Source organism: Rhinopithecus bieti, unplaced genomic scaffold (genome assembly GCF_001698545.2).
Source record: "Rhinopithecus bieti isolate Rb0 unplaced genomic scaffold, ASM169854v2 scaffold_28521, whole genome shotgun sequence".
Lineage (NCBI taxonomy): Eukaryota > Metazoa > Chordata > Mammalia > Primates > Cercopithecidae > Rhinopithecus > Rhinopithecus bieti.
Genome location: NW_016812573.1, coordinates 80,189 through 96,673, shown reverse-complemented (window position 1 = coordinate 96,673; position 16,485 = coordinate 80,189). Strand labels below are relative to the sequence as shown.

At 47.9% G+C, this 16,485-nt stretch overlaps 1 protein-coding gene across 1 annotated transcript in view; it reads left to right on the top strand.

The window, feature by feature from the left end:
* The first annotated feature begins 1,073 nt into the window (after nt 1–1,073).
* LOC108545111 (protein kinase cAMP-dependent X-linked catalytic subunit) overlaps nt 1,074–16,485 on the top strand; it is a 65,566-nt gene continuing 50,154 nt past the window's right edge. Inside the window, exons 1-2 of the mRNA XM_017896604.1 lie at nt 1,074–1,137; nt 2,570–2,738. Of these exons, the coding sequence (XP_017752093.1) occupies nt 1,074–1,137; nt 2,570–2,738 (233 nt within the window). The remainder of the gene's footprint in view (nt 1,138–2,569; nt 2,739–16,485) is intronic.

The window sequence follows — 16,485 nt, the reverse complement described above, 5'->3', positions numbered from 1 at the left end:
ACAGAGAGAGACCCGTCTCCAAAAACAAAACAAAACAAAACAAAACAAAACAATGTAACGTTATCTACCCTCTAAGCAAATTTTCATACATAATTTCACTATTGCATATGTGAGATTTTTATATATAAAATTTCATATATCAGTTCAGTATTGTTAACTATATGAACTGGGTATATGATAAATCTCCATGGTTTATTTATCTTGTTCAACTAAAACTTTGTATCCTTTGACCAATATATTTCCCCTTCCCCCTCAAGCCCTGTCCTCTGATAACTACCTCTCTACTCTCTGCTTCTATGAGTTTGACTATTTTAGATTCTGCATTAGTCCATTCTCACACTGCTAATAAAGACATACCTGAGACTGGTTAATTTATAAAGGAAAGAGGTTTAATGGACTCACAGTTCCACATGGCTGCAGAGGTCCCACAGTCATGGTGGAAGGTAAAAGGAGGAGCAGAGTCACATCTTACATGGCAGCAGGCAAGAAGAGAGCGCGAGCAGAGTAACTCCCATTTATTAAAACATCTGATCTCGTGAGACTTATTCACTATGGGAAAAACCCACCCCCATGATTCAGTTACTTCCCACCTGGTCTCTCCCATGACTCGTGGGGATGATGGGAGCCACAGTTCAAGATCAGACTTGGGTGGGGACACAGCCAAACCATGTCAGATTCCTTGTATAAGTGAGATCATGTGATATTTAATATTTGTTTTTCTGTGCCTAGCTTATTTCACCGAACATAAAAGCCTCCAATTCCATCCATGTTGCCGCAAATGACAGAGTTTCCTTCTTTTTTAGGGCTGAATGGTATTCCATCATGTATATGTACCATGTTTTCTATATCCATCTGCCCTTAGACGGACACTGAGGTGGTTTCCACGTCTTGGCTGTTGTGAATAGTGCTGCCATAAACATGGGAGTGCAGGTGTCTGGAAGATCCTGGTTCTCTTGAGTTTTGCAGTCTAGCATAAAGCAGGCACAGGAGTATTAGCAAATGAATGGATAGGTAAATGGATCAATATTGATTAGTGAGCTTTGCTCATCAACAGATGCTGGTTCCTCAGAAGGATGCACTTCCACGCCGTCCTTTCTCTGAATGTCAGTTTCTGGGAAGCCTGCACTGCTGTCTGGGGTAAATGTGATCACATAATATGGGAGGGCAGTTTTGTTTTAGTTGCTCATCTCTGTCTGAAGCTGTGGATGGGTTGTTTAAAAATATTGCTGAGGAATGACTTGCATGTCAGTAAGGAGCTGCTAACGCTGGGATCAAGGTAGATCAAGGGCAATTTAGGGATACTCTAGAAATCCTGTATCAGTCGCAGTGGCTCATGCCTGTAGTCCCAGCACTTTGGGAGGCCGAAGCAGGAGGATTGCTTGAGCCCAGGAGTTCAAGGCTAGCATGAGCAACGTAGTGTGATCCCTAACCTGAGTAACGTAGCGTGATCCCCTTCTACAAAAAGTACAAAAATTAACGGGGTAGGCTGAGGTGGGAAGATTGCTTGAGCCCAGGAGGTGGAGGCTGCAGTGAGCTGTGATGGCGCCACTGCACTCCACCTTGGGCAACAGAGTAAACTCATTTGTTCCCAACCCAAGAACATTTATGCTACGTGAAGAATATTTCAATATGTGCGTGAACACATGCACACCTTGTAGGATCAGTGTGTTACAGGAAGAAGAGGAGGATGAAGAGGAAGAAGAGAAGGAGGAGGAGATAGAAGGAGGAGGAACAAGCAAAGCTTGTTTAGAGATTTTGATTTTCTTTTATATCTCCTTGACTATTAGATTTCTTCATTTAGATGCACCCCAGTGAGAGGAGGAGGAGGAGGAGGAGGTGAAAGAGAAAGAGGAGGAGATTGAGGAAGAGAAAAAAGAGAAGGAAGAGATGGAAGAGAAGGGGAAGGAAGAGGAGAGAGTGTTTGAATTGAAACTGTCCCAGCAGGATACAGTAGAGCTGTTGGTTTTCTTTGGTATTTGTAGTGGTTGAAGTTGTTGTTCTTGTTTGTTTTCTGTTTGTGGGCACCTACAGCACTTCATCCCAATCCACGGCAGATTGTAGAACACAGACTCCATGCTTTGAGCAAGTTAGTGTGCGTTAAGGAAACAGCCGTGTTGAGGAGGGCTGTGTGTTTTACACCCTGTCTGATAAAACCAGAGAGCCTGAAGAGAAAAAGGCATGTTGTACAAATCCATTTACTGTTACTCTAATGCTTCTCCATGTGAGTGTGTGGGGCACGTGGGTGTGCTATCTGCAACGACTGATCTGCAGATATTATGGCCAGTTTGTCCCCAAATTGAAGAACCATTCAGAGGCAGATGGCTCTCTCTGTCTCCCTCTCTCTCCCTCTTTCTCTCTCTGCAATTTCTGTATTCAGTGGAAAATTCCAGGTGAGAGCCTCTCACTAAATGCCATCAGCCCACGTGCGCCGTGACACTCAGTCTCTGAAAGTTTCACTTGGGGTCTGTGTTTGCTGTCCTGGTGCAGCCCCCTGCTGATTGCGTGGCTGCGGTGGTTTCTTCCTTTGTCAGGAGACTAAATGGCCTCCATCGATTTCTTCTCTCTCTAGGCACTGGGACTTTCAGGCGGGTGCACCTGGTGAAGGAGAAGACAGCCAAGCATTTCTTCACTCTCAAGGTGATGAGCATTCCCGATGTCATCCGCCTGAAGCAGGAGCAGCACGTGCACAATGAGAAGTCTGTCCTGAAGGAAGTCAGTCACCCGTTCCTCATCAGGCTGTGAGTCCCCTCCTGAGGCCTCTCCCCACACGCCCTCCCTAGGCCCCTGTGTGTCTCTTCTTGTAAGAAGCAGGGTGGGCCGAGACCGTGGCCTGCGTGCAAAGCCTCAGGCCACAGCAGTTTCCACTTGTCAGGTCTTATCAGCCTCTGATCTCAGAGCTGGAAAACCTCCAGGGCTCCTGACCTCCATGGCTGACCAGGTCCAAAAAGAAATGCTCTGTGTTCAGAAGTCCGTGCCCAAGGCCCCTTGCTCCTCTCCTGGGTGAGCCAAGTATCTCTGCCTGGAAAAGGATGCAAAAATCTTTGTCTCCTCACCTCCTTGGGTTCTGCATCTATAGCTCTCTGGAGAACTGGTTAAGTCCATTCTTAAGGGACCACAGTCTCTTGGACGGGGCTGGGCTTCAGGTTTCGTGGGTTTCTGGTTGACTGTGGATGAGAGATATCCCATTTAGATGCAGCCCACACCCTTCCAGCTGATGGTACATAACAGTCTTAAGTCCTAGGGTTAGGGTGTGTTAGTCCATCCATTCGGGCTGCTCTAACAAAGGATCTTAGACTCGGTAATTTACAAATGACAGACATTTGCCTCATGGTTCTGGAGGCTGGAAAGTCCAAGATCAAGACATGGCAGATTCAGTGTCTGGTGAGGACCTGCTCCCTGGTTCATAGATGGCGCCTTTTCACTGTGTCCTCATATGGTGGAAGGGGCGAGGGATCTCTCTCGGGTCCCTTTTATAAGGCACTCATCCCAATCATGAGACTCCACCCTCATGACCTCCCAAAGGACACACCACCTAACACCATCACCGTGGGGGTGAGGATCCAACATAGGGATTTGGGAGGACACAAGATATTCAGACCATTCCAGCAGGGTAATCCGTTTCCACCCAGGTGCCTTAGACGAGGACGTCCTGCGTGTCTCTCCTTTCCCTCCATGGGTGCCTTCCATCCAATTCCCACGTCTTCCCTCCGCCATCTTACTACCACTCCTCTCCTGTCCACCTATCCATCTTCTGCTTTATCTGGGTCCCGTCTCTCTGCCCTGATTTTCTGTACTGGCCTCCCTCCTACCTGGTCTTTCTCTCCCAGCCTTGTTCCCCTTGAAGACATTCCTCACTTTATAGCCTCACTGGTCCTCCCAGTACCTCTGCAATGACCTGCCTCTCTCTGGTCATTCTCAGGGAACTCCTGAAGTATCCCGTATACAGCCCCAGCAATGCGGCATCCTCCTACCAGTATCCTCATGGACTGGCCTCCTGCCAGCACCTCCCTGCAGGGGAAGGTAGAAGGTGCTGTTCACCCACTCACTCTGGTGCTTCTCCCAGGCCACCCTTCATTGACCGGCCTCCTTCTTTGCTCTCGTCATTGTCCTTCACTTCCCCCATCTAAGAAACACCTACTTGTTTTCCCTCATTCACCTGCTGTCCCTGGGACACAGGGTGCCTCCCATCATATTATTGGAGCACCTCGTATGTACCGGAACAAGTGCACCTGCCTTCTCCTCTAGACCCAATGCTGCCTGAGCTTTGAACAAAATCATATGCAGAGGATGGGCATGGTGGCTCATACCCGTAATCCCAGCACTTTGGGAGGCCGAGGCAGGTGGATCACTTGAGGTCAGGAGTTCAGACTAGCCTGGCCAACACGGCGAAAACCCATCTCTGCTAAAAATACAAAAATTAGCTGGGTGTGGTGGTGCACACCTGTATTCCCAGCTATTCAGGAGGCAGAAGCAGGAGAATCGCTTGAACCCGGGAGGCTGAGGTTGCAGTGAGCCGAGATCATGCCACTGCACCCCAGCCTAGGTGACAAGAGTAAGACTCTGTTTCACAAAAACAAAGGAGTTCTTTTGAAGGCTGGGCTTGCAGGTGGGACCCTTCCCTTTCTCGTTCGCTTCGTTGCATTTTTCTGTGGCTTGCAGGTGTCCTAAGCGTGATACTGTGGGGTGTGCCTGAAATCTTGGGTGAGGGGCTCCAGTTCTGGGGATTCCACCCTGTTGAAGGTCGAATTGTGTCTCCTGAAAAGATATGTTGAAATCCTCACCCCGACTCCTGTGAATGAAATTGGAATGCTGTTTGGAAATAGGGTCTTTGCAGATGTAATTAAGATGCAAGTGGCCAGGCACAGTGGCTCATGCCTGTAACTGTAGCACTTTGGGAGGCTGAGGTGGAAGGATCACTTGAGCCCAGGAGTTTGAGACCAGCCTGGGCAACATAGCAAGACTCAGTTTCTACAGAAAATTAAACAATTAGTCAGGTGTGGTGGCGCACACCTGTGCTCCCAGCTACTAGGAAGGATGAGGCAAGAGGATTGCTTAAGGCCAAGAGCTCGAGGCTGCATTGAGCTGTGATGCCACCACTGCACTCAAGACCCTGTTTGTAAAAACAAAACAAAAAAAATAAAAATGAAATGCAAGTAGGATGGACTGATTCTGCTGTACGGTGTGCTTTTAACCTTGTATGACTGGTGTCCTTACGAGAAAAGGAAGGAGACGCAGACACAGAGACGGCCGAACACCGAGAGGAGGACACCTTGTGAGGATAGAGTTAGAGGTTGGAGGAATGGTGCATCTCCAAGCCAGGGGACTCCAAGGATTGCCGGCTACTCCCAGAACCTGGGCGAGAGGCCAGGGACAGATTCTCCGTCAGAGCCTGCAGAGGAACCAGCCCCACCAACACCATCATGCTGAACTTTGGATTTGGGGCTCCAAAGTCATGAGAGAATACCTTTCTTTTCTTTCTTCCTTTCCTTTTCCTTTTTTTTTTTTTTTTTTTGAGACAGAGTCTTGCCCTGTCACCCAGGCTGGAGTGCAATGGTGCAATCTCGGCTCACTGCAGCCTCCACCTCCCAAGTTCCAGCGATTCTCCTGCCTCAGCCTCCCGAGTAGCTGGGACTACAGGCCCGCACCACAATGCCCAGCTCACTTTTGTATTTTTAGTGGAGACAGGGTTTCATTATTCTTTCTTTCTCTTTTCTGTTCTTTCTTTTCTTTTCTTCCATCCCTCCCTCCCTTCTCTCTCTTTCTCTCTCCTCTCCTCTCTTCTCTCTCTCTCTTTCCTTTTCTCTCTCTTTCTTTCCCTCCGTTCTTCCCTTCCTTTCTTCATTTTTCTTTCTTTCTTGACGGGGTCTCACTCCTTCTTGCCCAGGCTGAAATTCAGTGGCACAGTCATGGACCACTGCAGCCTCTACCGCGTCCCAACTAGCTGAGACTACAGGTATGTGCCCCCATGCCTGACTAACTTTTAAAAGTTTTTGTAGGATGAGGTCTTGCTGTGTTGCCCAGGCTGGTCTCAAACTCTTGGCCTGAATCTATCCTCCTGCCTCAATCTCCCAAAGTGCTGGGATTGCAGGTGTCAGCCACTGTACCTGGACTGAGAATGCATGTCTGTTGTCTGCTGCATCCTCCCACCCCAACCCTCAGTTTGTGGTACTTTGTTAATGATAGCCCTGAGGAACTCACGCACACCCCCTGCGCCTCCTGGAGCAGGAGAGCAGCCTAGGCGATGGGCTCCTGAGTACTCTACAGTTCAGAAATCTAAAATCCCACAGACGAACTGCATGGACATGGGAATGGGTGGGGTGTGCAAGTGAGAGAATTCCCCAGGATGGAATTCTTGAACTCCCACAAGTTAAAAAGGAGGGAGGAGCTTGCAGAACAGAGCTTTAGTTAGATAGTTCTCCTTTCTTCAAGCCAGGATAGCTCACGACTGTTTTCCTTAGCAGATAAGGTGGATTCCTGCAGGGACATGGATTCTGATTTTGATGTTCCTTACTTTCAATTAAGGAACAAAGTCATTTACGTTTCTTAAGTCTCATATAAAGCCCTAGAGACTTTAGAAATTCTATCCAAAGTTACCTATGTTGGTTTATTTTTATCTTTTATATATAAAAAAAGTATATATATATAGATTTAAATTTAGAGACAGGGTTTTGCTCTGTGGCCGATCTTGGAGTGCAGTGGTGCAATCACGGCTCACTGCAGCCCCAACCTCCCGGGCTTAAGCCATCCTCCTTGCCTTAGCCTCCAGAGTAGCCGGGACTACAGGCACCCACCACTACACCCTGCTAATGTTTTATTTTAATTTTAAAAAATATATGTATATATTTTCACAATCTCTTTGGTGAAGATAATGTTTTTGTTTGTTTTCTATGAACAAGGTCTTGCTATGTTGCCTGGGTTGGTCTTGAACTTTAGGCTGCAAGGAATCCACTTGCCTTGGCCTCCTGGCATGCTGGGATCACAGATGTGCACCACCACACCTGCTTCATTTTAAAATTTTCTGTAGAGATGGGGTCTCACTTTGTTGCCCAGGCTGGTCTCAAACTTCTGGGCTCAAATCATCTTCCCACCTCGGCCTCCCAACATGCTGAGATTACAGATGCGAGTCACCGTGCCTGGCCTATTTCAATCTTTTAAGGAGTGAAATTTCTCTGCACCATGATAGCTTTTGAAGAGGATATTTTGGATGCTTCATGAATTGTCCTTTGCCTGTACAGCTCACCGGCTCCTCTGAGTGCTGGTTATAGTCGAATGTGAGCGGTTATTTGTATGTCAGGTCTGCCTGGTGGTGTTGCCAAAAGCATGAATTTTCCTCATCATTTAAAGTCTACGTGGAATTTAAAGCCACTTTTGATATTATTCTTGGGAAGATTTTTTTCAGTGTTTTGGGAAAACGTGGCAGGAGCTCATTTCAGAATTCTCTGATTTGGGGCCGAGCTCAGTGGCTCACACCTGTAATCCCTGCGTTTTTGGAGGCCAAGGCGGGAGGATCACTTGAGACCAGGAGTTCCAGACCAGCCTGGGCAACATAGTGAGATCTCGTCTCTTAAGGAAAAAAAATAAAAAGAAAATTCTAGCCTGGCCAATGTGGAGAAACCCTGTCTCTACTAAAAATACAAAAATTAGCTGGGTGTGGTGGCACACGTCTGTAACCCAGCTACTTGGGAGGCCAGGACACTAGAATCTCTTGAGCCTGGGAGGCAGAGTTTGCAGTGAGCCAAGATCATGCCACCGCACTCCAGCCTGGGTGACAGAGCGAAACTTCGTCTCAAAAACAAGACAAAACAAAACAAAACGTTTCTTTGATTTTGAAATAGTGCAGAAAGCAAGGCAGGCCCTGAAGTCCACAGCTCTTGTGAAGAGTTTTGGATCTAGGGAAATGATTGTCAACAATGAGCCTTTAAAGACTTAATGGTGATAGCAGTTTACAGGTGACTTTTCCCAAAAAATTACAGAAAATGAGTTTGCCACTTGGGCGTGTTGACTCACACTTATAATCCCAGCATTTTAGGAAGCTGAGGTGGGAGTGTCCCTTGCGCCCAGAAGTTTGAGACCAGCCTGGGCAACATGGCAAGACCCTGTCTCTACAAAAAATAACAAGAATTAGCTGGGTGTGGTGGGGGTGCCTGTAGTCCCCGCTACTCAGGAAGCTGAAGTGGGAGGATCACTTGAGCCTGGGAGGCGGAGGTTGCAGTGAGCCGAGATTGTGCCACTGCACTCCAGCCTGGGGGACAGAGAAAGACCCTGTCTCAAAAAAGAATCCAAAAAACAATATGGACTTGGAGAGGGTGATGTAACTTAGCCCATGAGACCTCCTTAGTGACTTGCTGAGAATTGATCTTTCAGTGCCCTGCAGTATTATGATAACCTGCTATAGCATTTTGCTTTTTCTGTGCATTAACACTTGAGGGATCAAGTGGCTTTAAGAACTGGATTAAAGTTGATCCAGCGCATTCAGGCACTTGGCATTCCCTGTATATAACACGAGAGAGCACGCTGGGTCTGGCCAGCCCCATGGGTAAGATGCTGGAGGGTGTCCAGCGTTGCACAATGAGCAGCATGTCTTAGAGGAGAATCCTAGATCCTCTGTGAAGAATGAATTCCATCCTCCCAGCTGTGCAGCTTCTCTTCTAAATGTAAGTTGCCTTGCTCAACGTCTGCTTTCCATACTGGCAGTTTTAGGCCTTGGACTTCTTTTTTTTTTTTTTTTTTTGAAGGAGTCTCGCTCTGTCACCCAGGCTGGAGTGCAGTGGCCGGATCTCAGCTCACTGCAAGCTCCGCCTCCCGGGTTCACACCATTCTCCTGCCTCAGCCTCCGGAGTAGCTGGGACTACAGGCGCCCGCCACCTCGCCTGGCTAGATTTTGTATTTTAGTAGAGACGGGGTTTCACCGTGTTAGCCAGGATGGTCTCGATCTCCTGACCTCGTGATCCGCCCGTCTCGGCCTCCCAAAGTGCTGGGATTACAGGCTTGAGCCACCGCGCCCGGCCGGCAGGCCTTGGACTTCTTGATGAAAGTATAAAACAAGGACTTTAAGCGGAGGTGCCTCACAATTATGGCTGGAGGAGTCTCTGGGGTGCGGCCATCCTGCACGCTGCAGGGTGTTGGGAGTGTCCCTGGGTTCCACCCACCAGGGGCCAGGAGCAGCAACCTCAGTTATGAAAAGCAGAAATGTCTCCATACGTAACCAAGTGTTCCTTCAGGGAGGGAGGGCAAAGTTTTCTCCACTAGTGAACCACCGTGATGGCAGACTACCGACAGAGAGATGATAGATGTGATAGGTAAGTATATGTTGAGATGGATAGGTGATAGGTAATAGATAATAAGATAGGTGTAAGTGATGGGTGATTGATAGGTGAACAGACAGATGATGGGGAGCTAATAGATGATATTAAGATAGGTGATAATAGATATTAATATAGACAGTTACAGATGGTAGATGATAGATACTGAGATGGGTAGGTGATTGATTGATAGATTAATGACCGATTGCCTATAGACAGAGCTCTCATGCTAAAAGAGAGTTTCTCAACCTCAGCAGTGCTGACACATGGGGCAGGATCATGGAGGACTGTGTAGTGGGGCATCCTGTGCACTGTAGGGTGTTGAGCAGCGTCCCTGGACTCCACCCAGCAGATGCCAAGAGCACCCATCCCATCTGTGACGAGTATCTAAAGATGTCCCTAGATACTGCTAAGTTTCCCCTATGGGGGGACAAAAAGTTATCCCCGGTTGTGAACCACTGTGACAGATCGTTGATAGATGGATGGATGGATGGATGGATGAATGGATGGATGGATGGATAGAGATCAATATTGAGACAGATATTTGATAGATGACAGATATTGAGGTAGATGATAGCTATAGATGATAGGTGATTGATAGATATTGAGATAGGTGATTGATAGATGATAGCTGTAGATGATAGCTGATTGATAGATAGCTGGTGGTTATACATGGTAGATAGTTGATAGATAATTGAGATAGATAGGTAATTGATTGATAGATTGATGATGGAACGTATTAGTAGAGTTTCTCAACCTCAGCACTGCTGACATTTGGGGCTGGAGGATTCTCTGTGGTGGGACCATCCTGTGCACTGTAGGGTGCTGAGCAGTGTCTCTGGGCTCCACTCACCAGATGCCTCTAGCACCCCCACTCCAGTGTGACAGCCAAAGATGTCTCCAGACATTGTCCTGTGTTTATTGTCGGGAGCAGAATCAGTCCCGTTGACACCCACTGTAGCAGATGCACAGACAGATAACTACCTGTGCGAGTGGAGTCCCTTTCTCCCTTTTCTGCCCCAGCCCCTGAGCCTGTAGCCCCACTCTTCTGTCATGATTGATTGGCTTATGGGCCAAACTGTGGTTCCAGTGCCGTATTATCTATGGCACAGCAGCTGAGCCAAGCCAGTGAGTTTGGTCTGTGGTTGCAGGGCTTAGCCAGCTTTATTTTACAGAACTTGGAAGGCAAGAGGTCTCTCCACTCCGGGCCACATCCTTCTAGTTCCTGGATGACCGCTCGTTTCTCCATGGAGAGGAGTTCATGCCAGAACCTCTTCTTCAGGGAGGATGGATGCATCTCTTGGAAACATCTTTTTTTAAAGTCTGCAAACTTGAGTGTGGTCCCCATCGTCACTGGTACTTGTTGGGGGTAGGAGTAAAATCGTTCCTTTGTTTTCCTGAGAGTTCAGAAAGAAAGAACACCATGTTCTCTCCTTTTATTTATTTATTTTTTTCTCTCTATTTGAATTTTAAAAGCAAAATCTAGAAATAGCGCTTCTTGACTTGCTCTGTCATCACTGCCTGCAAAGCATAGAGACCAGAGTGAAGGCAGGCAGCTCCTGGATCTTCTCTTCCTCTTCTTTGGCCAAAAAATGATACATTGCATGTTTAGTATTTGGGGCAAAGCAGACGCTTCAAAAGGGAGGCTTATTTTATTATCTATGTTTTCTTTTTTATTATTTCTTACCTTCATTCCCTTTTCTATGTATGAAAAGGGAGGTTTAAATTCTTTCTAGAGAATGCAATTGTAGCGTCTTCTGAATAGAGTTTTCTGTTTGATGCCGTGTCTTCCGGTGCCTTGGTCTAAGGAGAACTGCGTAGGCTGAGAAGAGTCCCAGCGATATGTGGAAAAGGGGCCTCACCAGCTCTGGAGGGCAAGAGGTAGGGGCTGGAGATGAAATGGACACCTAAGGAGAATTTTGCAGGAGGAGTAGGGGTTGATTGACTGAAAGGGGTAGGTGGTGGAAAATCATTCCAGACAGTGAGTGACATGGAAGCCATGGGTCACTACGGGGGCAGGAGGGACATGGGGGAGCAATTCAAATCTGGGTTCAGCCAGGAGGTGGACACAGGAATGCAGTGAGCTCAGATGTGTAGGAGACTGCCATGGGGACTGGGATGTGAGGAAGGACTGGCTCTGGCTCAGCTGTGCATTTGGGCTGCTGGACATTGAGGAAATCCAAGGAGGGAGAGTGTATTCCAATTTGGGAAACTTGGAGGGCAAAACATCTGCAGGCAGCTTTCTCAGAGGAGCGCCTGGGCAGGGTCCTTGGAGGGAGGAAGCCACAGGTGGATGGAGCCACCTAGGGCTGCTAGGTCACCTTGTTTAAGGGCTAGTTGCAGTGGAGCCAGGTCGGAAAGCAGAACCGTTCCGGAGCCTCGCGCAGCATAGAGAGATGTTGGAGGAGATGGGATGATGATGGTTCATTTTCTTCTTCTCACAACAAAAGCCCCGCTTTATGGCAGCCTCTGGAGAGAGGAGGACCAACTTCTGTATCAGGCGTCTCCAAATTAGTGAGGCTGATTTGCCTGTTCATAAAAACAAAAGCAGAAGCGAAAAAATCCCTTAGAGGAGAAGCCGTCCCCACAGACCCTGCAAATAAAAGACAGCAGATCAGCTTTGCAGATGGAAAGTGCTGCTGTCAGCTAAAGATGAGGACAGAGAGCAGCTCAGCCGAGGTCACTGGAGAGGCGGGGAGGGGACTGGGAAACCTCCCTTGTCTCAGTCGTTGTCGATGACACTGACCCTTTGTTTACGTTGACTTTTCCCCCCATTCATAGATGCATAGATTGAGCTCTATGCTGGAAAACATTCTTTAAATTTATTTTTTTTTATTTTGCTAACATATATCACATAACATTTTACTGTTTTAACTAACATTTTTTTTTTTTTTTTTAAAGAAATGAGTTCTTGCTCTGTTGCCCAGGCCACAGTGCACTGGTGCAATCGTGGCCCACTGCAGCCTCAACCTCCTGGGCTCAGGTGATCCTCCTGCCTCAGCCTCCCAAGTAACTGGGACTATGGGACTATGGTGTGCACTACCATGCCTGGCTAATTTTTAAATTTTTGGTAGAGACAGGGTCTTGCTGTGTTGCACAGGCTGGTCTCCAACGGCCAGGCTCAAGCAGTCCTCCTCCCTCAGGCTCCCAAGTAAAGCTGCGACTACAGGCACATGCCACCATGCCCAGTTAATTTTTTAATTTTTGGCAAAGATGTGATCTTGCTTTGTTGCCCAGGCTGTTCTCAAACTCCTGACCTCACTCTGTCCTCCTGCCTTGGCCTCTCAAAGTGCTGAGATTACAGGCATGAACGTCCATGCCCGGCCTCATTTTAACCATTTTTGAAATGTGTAGTTCACGGCCGGCACAGTGGCTCACACCTGTAATCCCAGCACTTTGGGAGGCTGAGGTGGGCAGATCACGAGGTCAGGAGATCGAGACCATCCTGGCTCACATGGTGAAACCCCATCTACTAAAAATACCAAAAATTAGCCAGGCATGGTGGCGGGCACCTATAGTCCCAGCTACTTGGGAGGCTGAGGCAGGAGAATGGTGTAAACCCGGGAAGTGGAGCTTGCAGTGAGCTGAGATCGTACCACTGCACTCCAGCCTAGGCGACAGAGCGAGACTCCATCTCAGGAAAAAGAAAAAAAAAAGTGTACAGTTCACTACTCGGGAGGCTGAAAGCAGGAAGGCAGAGGTTGTAGTGAGCTGAGATTGTGTCGCTGCCACTTTATCCCGGGGCAACGGAGTAAGACTCCCGTTCTCAAAAAAAAAAAAAAAAAAAGCGACGCGGTTTAGTGGCATGGGAGCACATTCATGTTTCTATGCAACTGCCCCCCAATCCCCAACCATCTCCAGAACTCCTTTTCATCTTCCCCAACTGAAACTCTGTCCTCATGAAACACGCCCTATTGCCCCTCCCTCCAGCCCCGCCCCGGCAACCTCCCTTGTACTCTCTGCTCTATGAATTTGGTGATTCTAGGAACCTTATACAGGCAGAATCCTACAGCGTTTGTCCTTTTGTGGCTGGCTTCTTTCAGTTACTGTAATGTCCTTCAGATTCCCCCATCCTGTAGAAAGGAATTTCCCTGCTTTCTAAGCCTGGGTAGTATCCCATTGTGTAGAGGATACAACATGTTTTGTTTATCCATTCATTCATCCATGGACACTGGGGTGCCTTCCACCTCTTGGCTGTAGTGAATAATGCTGCTCTGAACAGGATTCTGCAAGTATCTGTTCCATTGCCTGCTTTCAGCTGCTTGGATACATTGTTTTAATTTTGTTGTTTTTTGAGATGGAGTCTCCCTCTGTCACCCAGGATGGAGTGCAGCGGTGCAATCTTGGGTCACTGCAATCTCTGCCTCCTGGATTCAAGCGATTCTCCCACCTCAGCCTCCTAAGTAGCTGCGATTACAGGCATGCACCACCACCCCCAGCTAATTTTGTATTTTTAGTAAATACAGGTTTTCGCCTAGTTGACCGGGCTGATCTGGAATTTCTGACCTCAGGTGATCTACCCGCCTGGGCCTCCCAAAGTGCTGAGATTACAGGCGTGAGCCACCACCCCAGCCCCTCAAATACATTTTTAGTGTTATAATGAGATGCCTTTCCCACTGATGCAGGGCGCCTGTGCAGTGTTTTTAGTTATAGATTGTTTTTGAGGCTTGCCTCGTTTTCCTTTCTTCCACTCACCCTCCCTCATTGCCAGGTAACTATTTGACAGCCTGGTGTGGATCCTTCTGTACTTTTCTTTGTGTTAAAAAAGCCCCCTCATACACACACACGCACACACACATGTGCACACGCACACACACATATATGCATGCACGCACACACGCACTCGTGCCCCACGCAATTTTGGCCTCATGCCACTAGAGTATGTATCACTTTTGTCTCTTGTTTTCTTGGAGATCCTTCTGGGGTGTTTTGAGGAAGAGAAGTTGTAGTGTTATTATTGTTGTTGATTTGTAGACATTCAGGGACACACGTGGACGTTTGGTACATGCGTGTATCGTGTCATGGTGAGCTTTGGGCTTCTAGTGTACCCTTTACCCAAATAACGAACATTGTACCCGATAGGTAATTTCTCGGCCCTCAACCGCTTCCCAACGTTTCCCTTTTGGGAGTCCCCGTATCTGTTATTTCCATTTCTATGTCCATGTGAACCCACTGTTGAGTTCCCACCTTTGAGCGAGACTATGCGGTATTTGACTTTGTGTCTCAGTTATTTTACTTAGGATAGTGGTTTCCAGTTCCATCCCTGTCGTTGCAAAAGACATGATATTATTTTTGATGGCGGTGTTGATATACTACATTTTCTGTGGCTTTTATATACTAAATTTTCTTTATCCAGTCATCTATTGGAATGGCGGTTATAAAAACTCAAAAAAATCCAGGCATGGTGGCCCACGCCTATAATCCCAGCACTTTGAGAGACCCAGGCAGGAGGATCACTTGAGCCCAGGAGTTTTAGACCAGCCTGGGCAATGTAGTGAGACACTGTCTCTACAAAAGCTCAAAGAAATAGCGGGGATGGTGTTACATGCCTGTAGTCACAGGTCTTCAGGAGGCTGAGGTGGGAGAATTGCTGGAGCTCAGGAGTTGAAGGCTGCAGTGACCTATGATTGCCCTGCTGCACTCCATCCTGTGCAGCAACAGAGTGAGACCCTAGCCAGGAAAAAAACAAAACAGTAAGAAAACAACAGATGGTGTGGAAGTGGAGGAAAGGGGCCGTGGATGTGCTGCTGGTGCGGAGGAGGTCTTCCAGTGCATGCAGCAGGGGAGGTGACCTCACTTTCTCCTCGAGAGGAGCTCAGCTGTGCAAGGCAGAGTTGCAGAGGATGGGAGGGTGGATGTGACCCTAGGAGCAAGGCTGTGTGCCTGTGGACGTGCACTTCCTGGTGACGTTTCCTTGGACCCCGCAGTGGGAAACAGGAGCCCGTCTGCCCTCTCATTCCTCTTGCTCTGTATTTGCGTTCACTGTCTTGCTGGTCTCCAGATTCCCAAGCGCTGCTGCCAACCCATGCCTTCAGCCTGCCAAGCTACACGTGTGTGCCCACTTCACCACTCTCTGAGCCTTCTGCTCAGATGCCTCTCACCAAAAATGAGTTCCTGCTCTTCCTCCTTGCCCCTCAGCCCTAGTCAGCTCCTCATTTGCACTTCCCCATTTTGCAAGCGGCCCTTCCAGCTCTTGGGGCTCCCCTAGGAACCATTTTTTCTTCCTTTTCGTTGACTGCATTCACTGTAATCCTGAGTCCTGCCCTTTTAATTTTTTTTTTTTTTTTAAAGAGATGTGGTCTTGCTCTCTCATCCAGGCTGGAGTGCAGTGGTGCAGTCATGGCTCACTGCATCCTTGACCTTCTGGGCTCAGGAGATCCTCCCACCTCAGCCTCCCAAGTAGCTGGGACCACACGTGCGTACCACTATGTCCAGCTAATTAAATTTTTTTTTTGTAGGGACAGGATCTCACTGTGTTGCTCAGGCTGGTCTCAAACTCGTAGTTTCAAACGATTCTCCTGCCTCAGCCTCCTGAGTAGCTAGGATTACAGGTGCACACCACCACACCTTGCCCCTTTCCGATTCTAAAACCCATCTCCAGAGCCCATCCACGTCAATGCCGTCTTCACAGAAGCCACCATAGCGTATCTAGATGCCCTCCCCTGCTCTCCATTGATCTCCGATCTCCGCTGGACTCACTCCTTCCTCCCGTATCAGCCCAAACCTTTCTGACATGAAAATAGGCAGGGCGCAGTGGCTCAAGCCTGTAATCTCACCACTGTCAGAGGCTGAGGAGAGAGGATTGCTTGAGGCCAGGAGTTTGAGACCAACCTGGGCATCTTAATGAGACCCTATCTCTAGTATTTTTTTTTTTTTTTTTTTTTAAAGACAGGGCTTTCTGTGTTGCCCAGGATGGAGTGCAGTGGTGCCATCATAGTTCACTGCAGCCTCATTCTCCTGGGCCCAAGTTATCCTCCCACCTCAGCCTCCCAGGTAGCTGGGACTATAGGCCTGCACCACCAAGCCTGGCTAATTTTTAAATTTTGGAGGTCTTGCTATGTTGCCCAGGCTGATCTCGAACTCCTGGGCACAAGTGATTCTGCTACCTCTGTCTCTCAAGTAGATAGGAGTATAGGTGCACATCACCATGACCACCTAACTTTTAATTTTTTTTTTTTTTTTT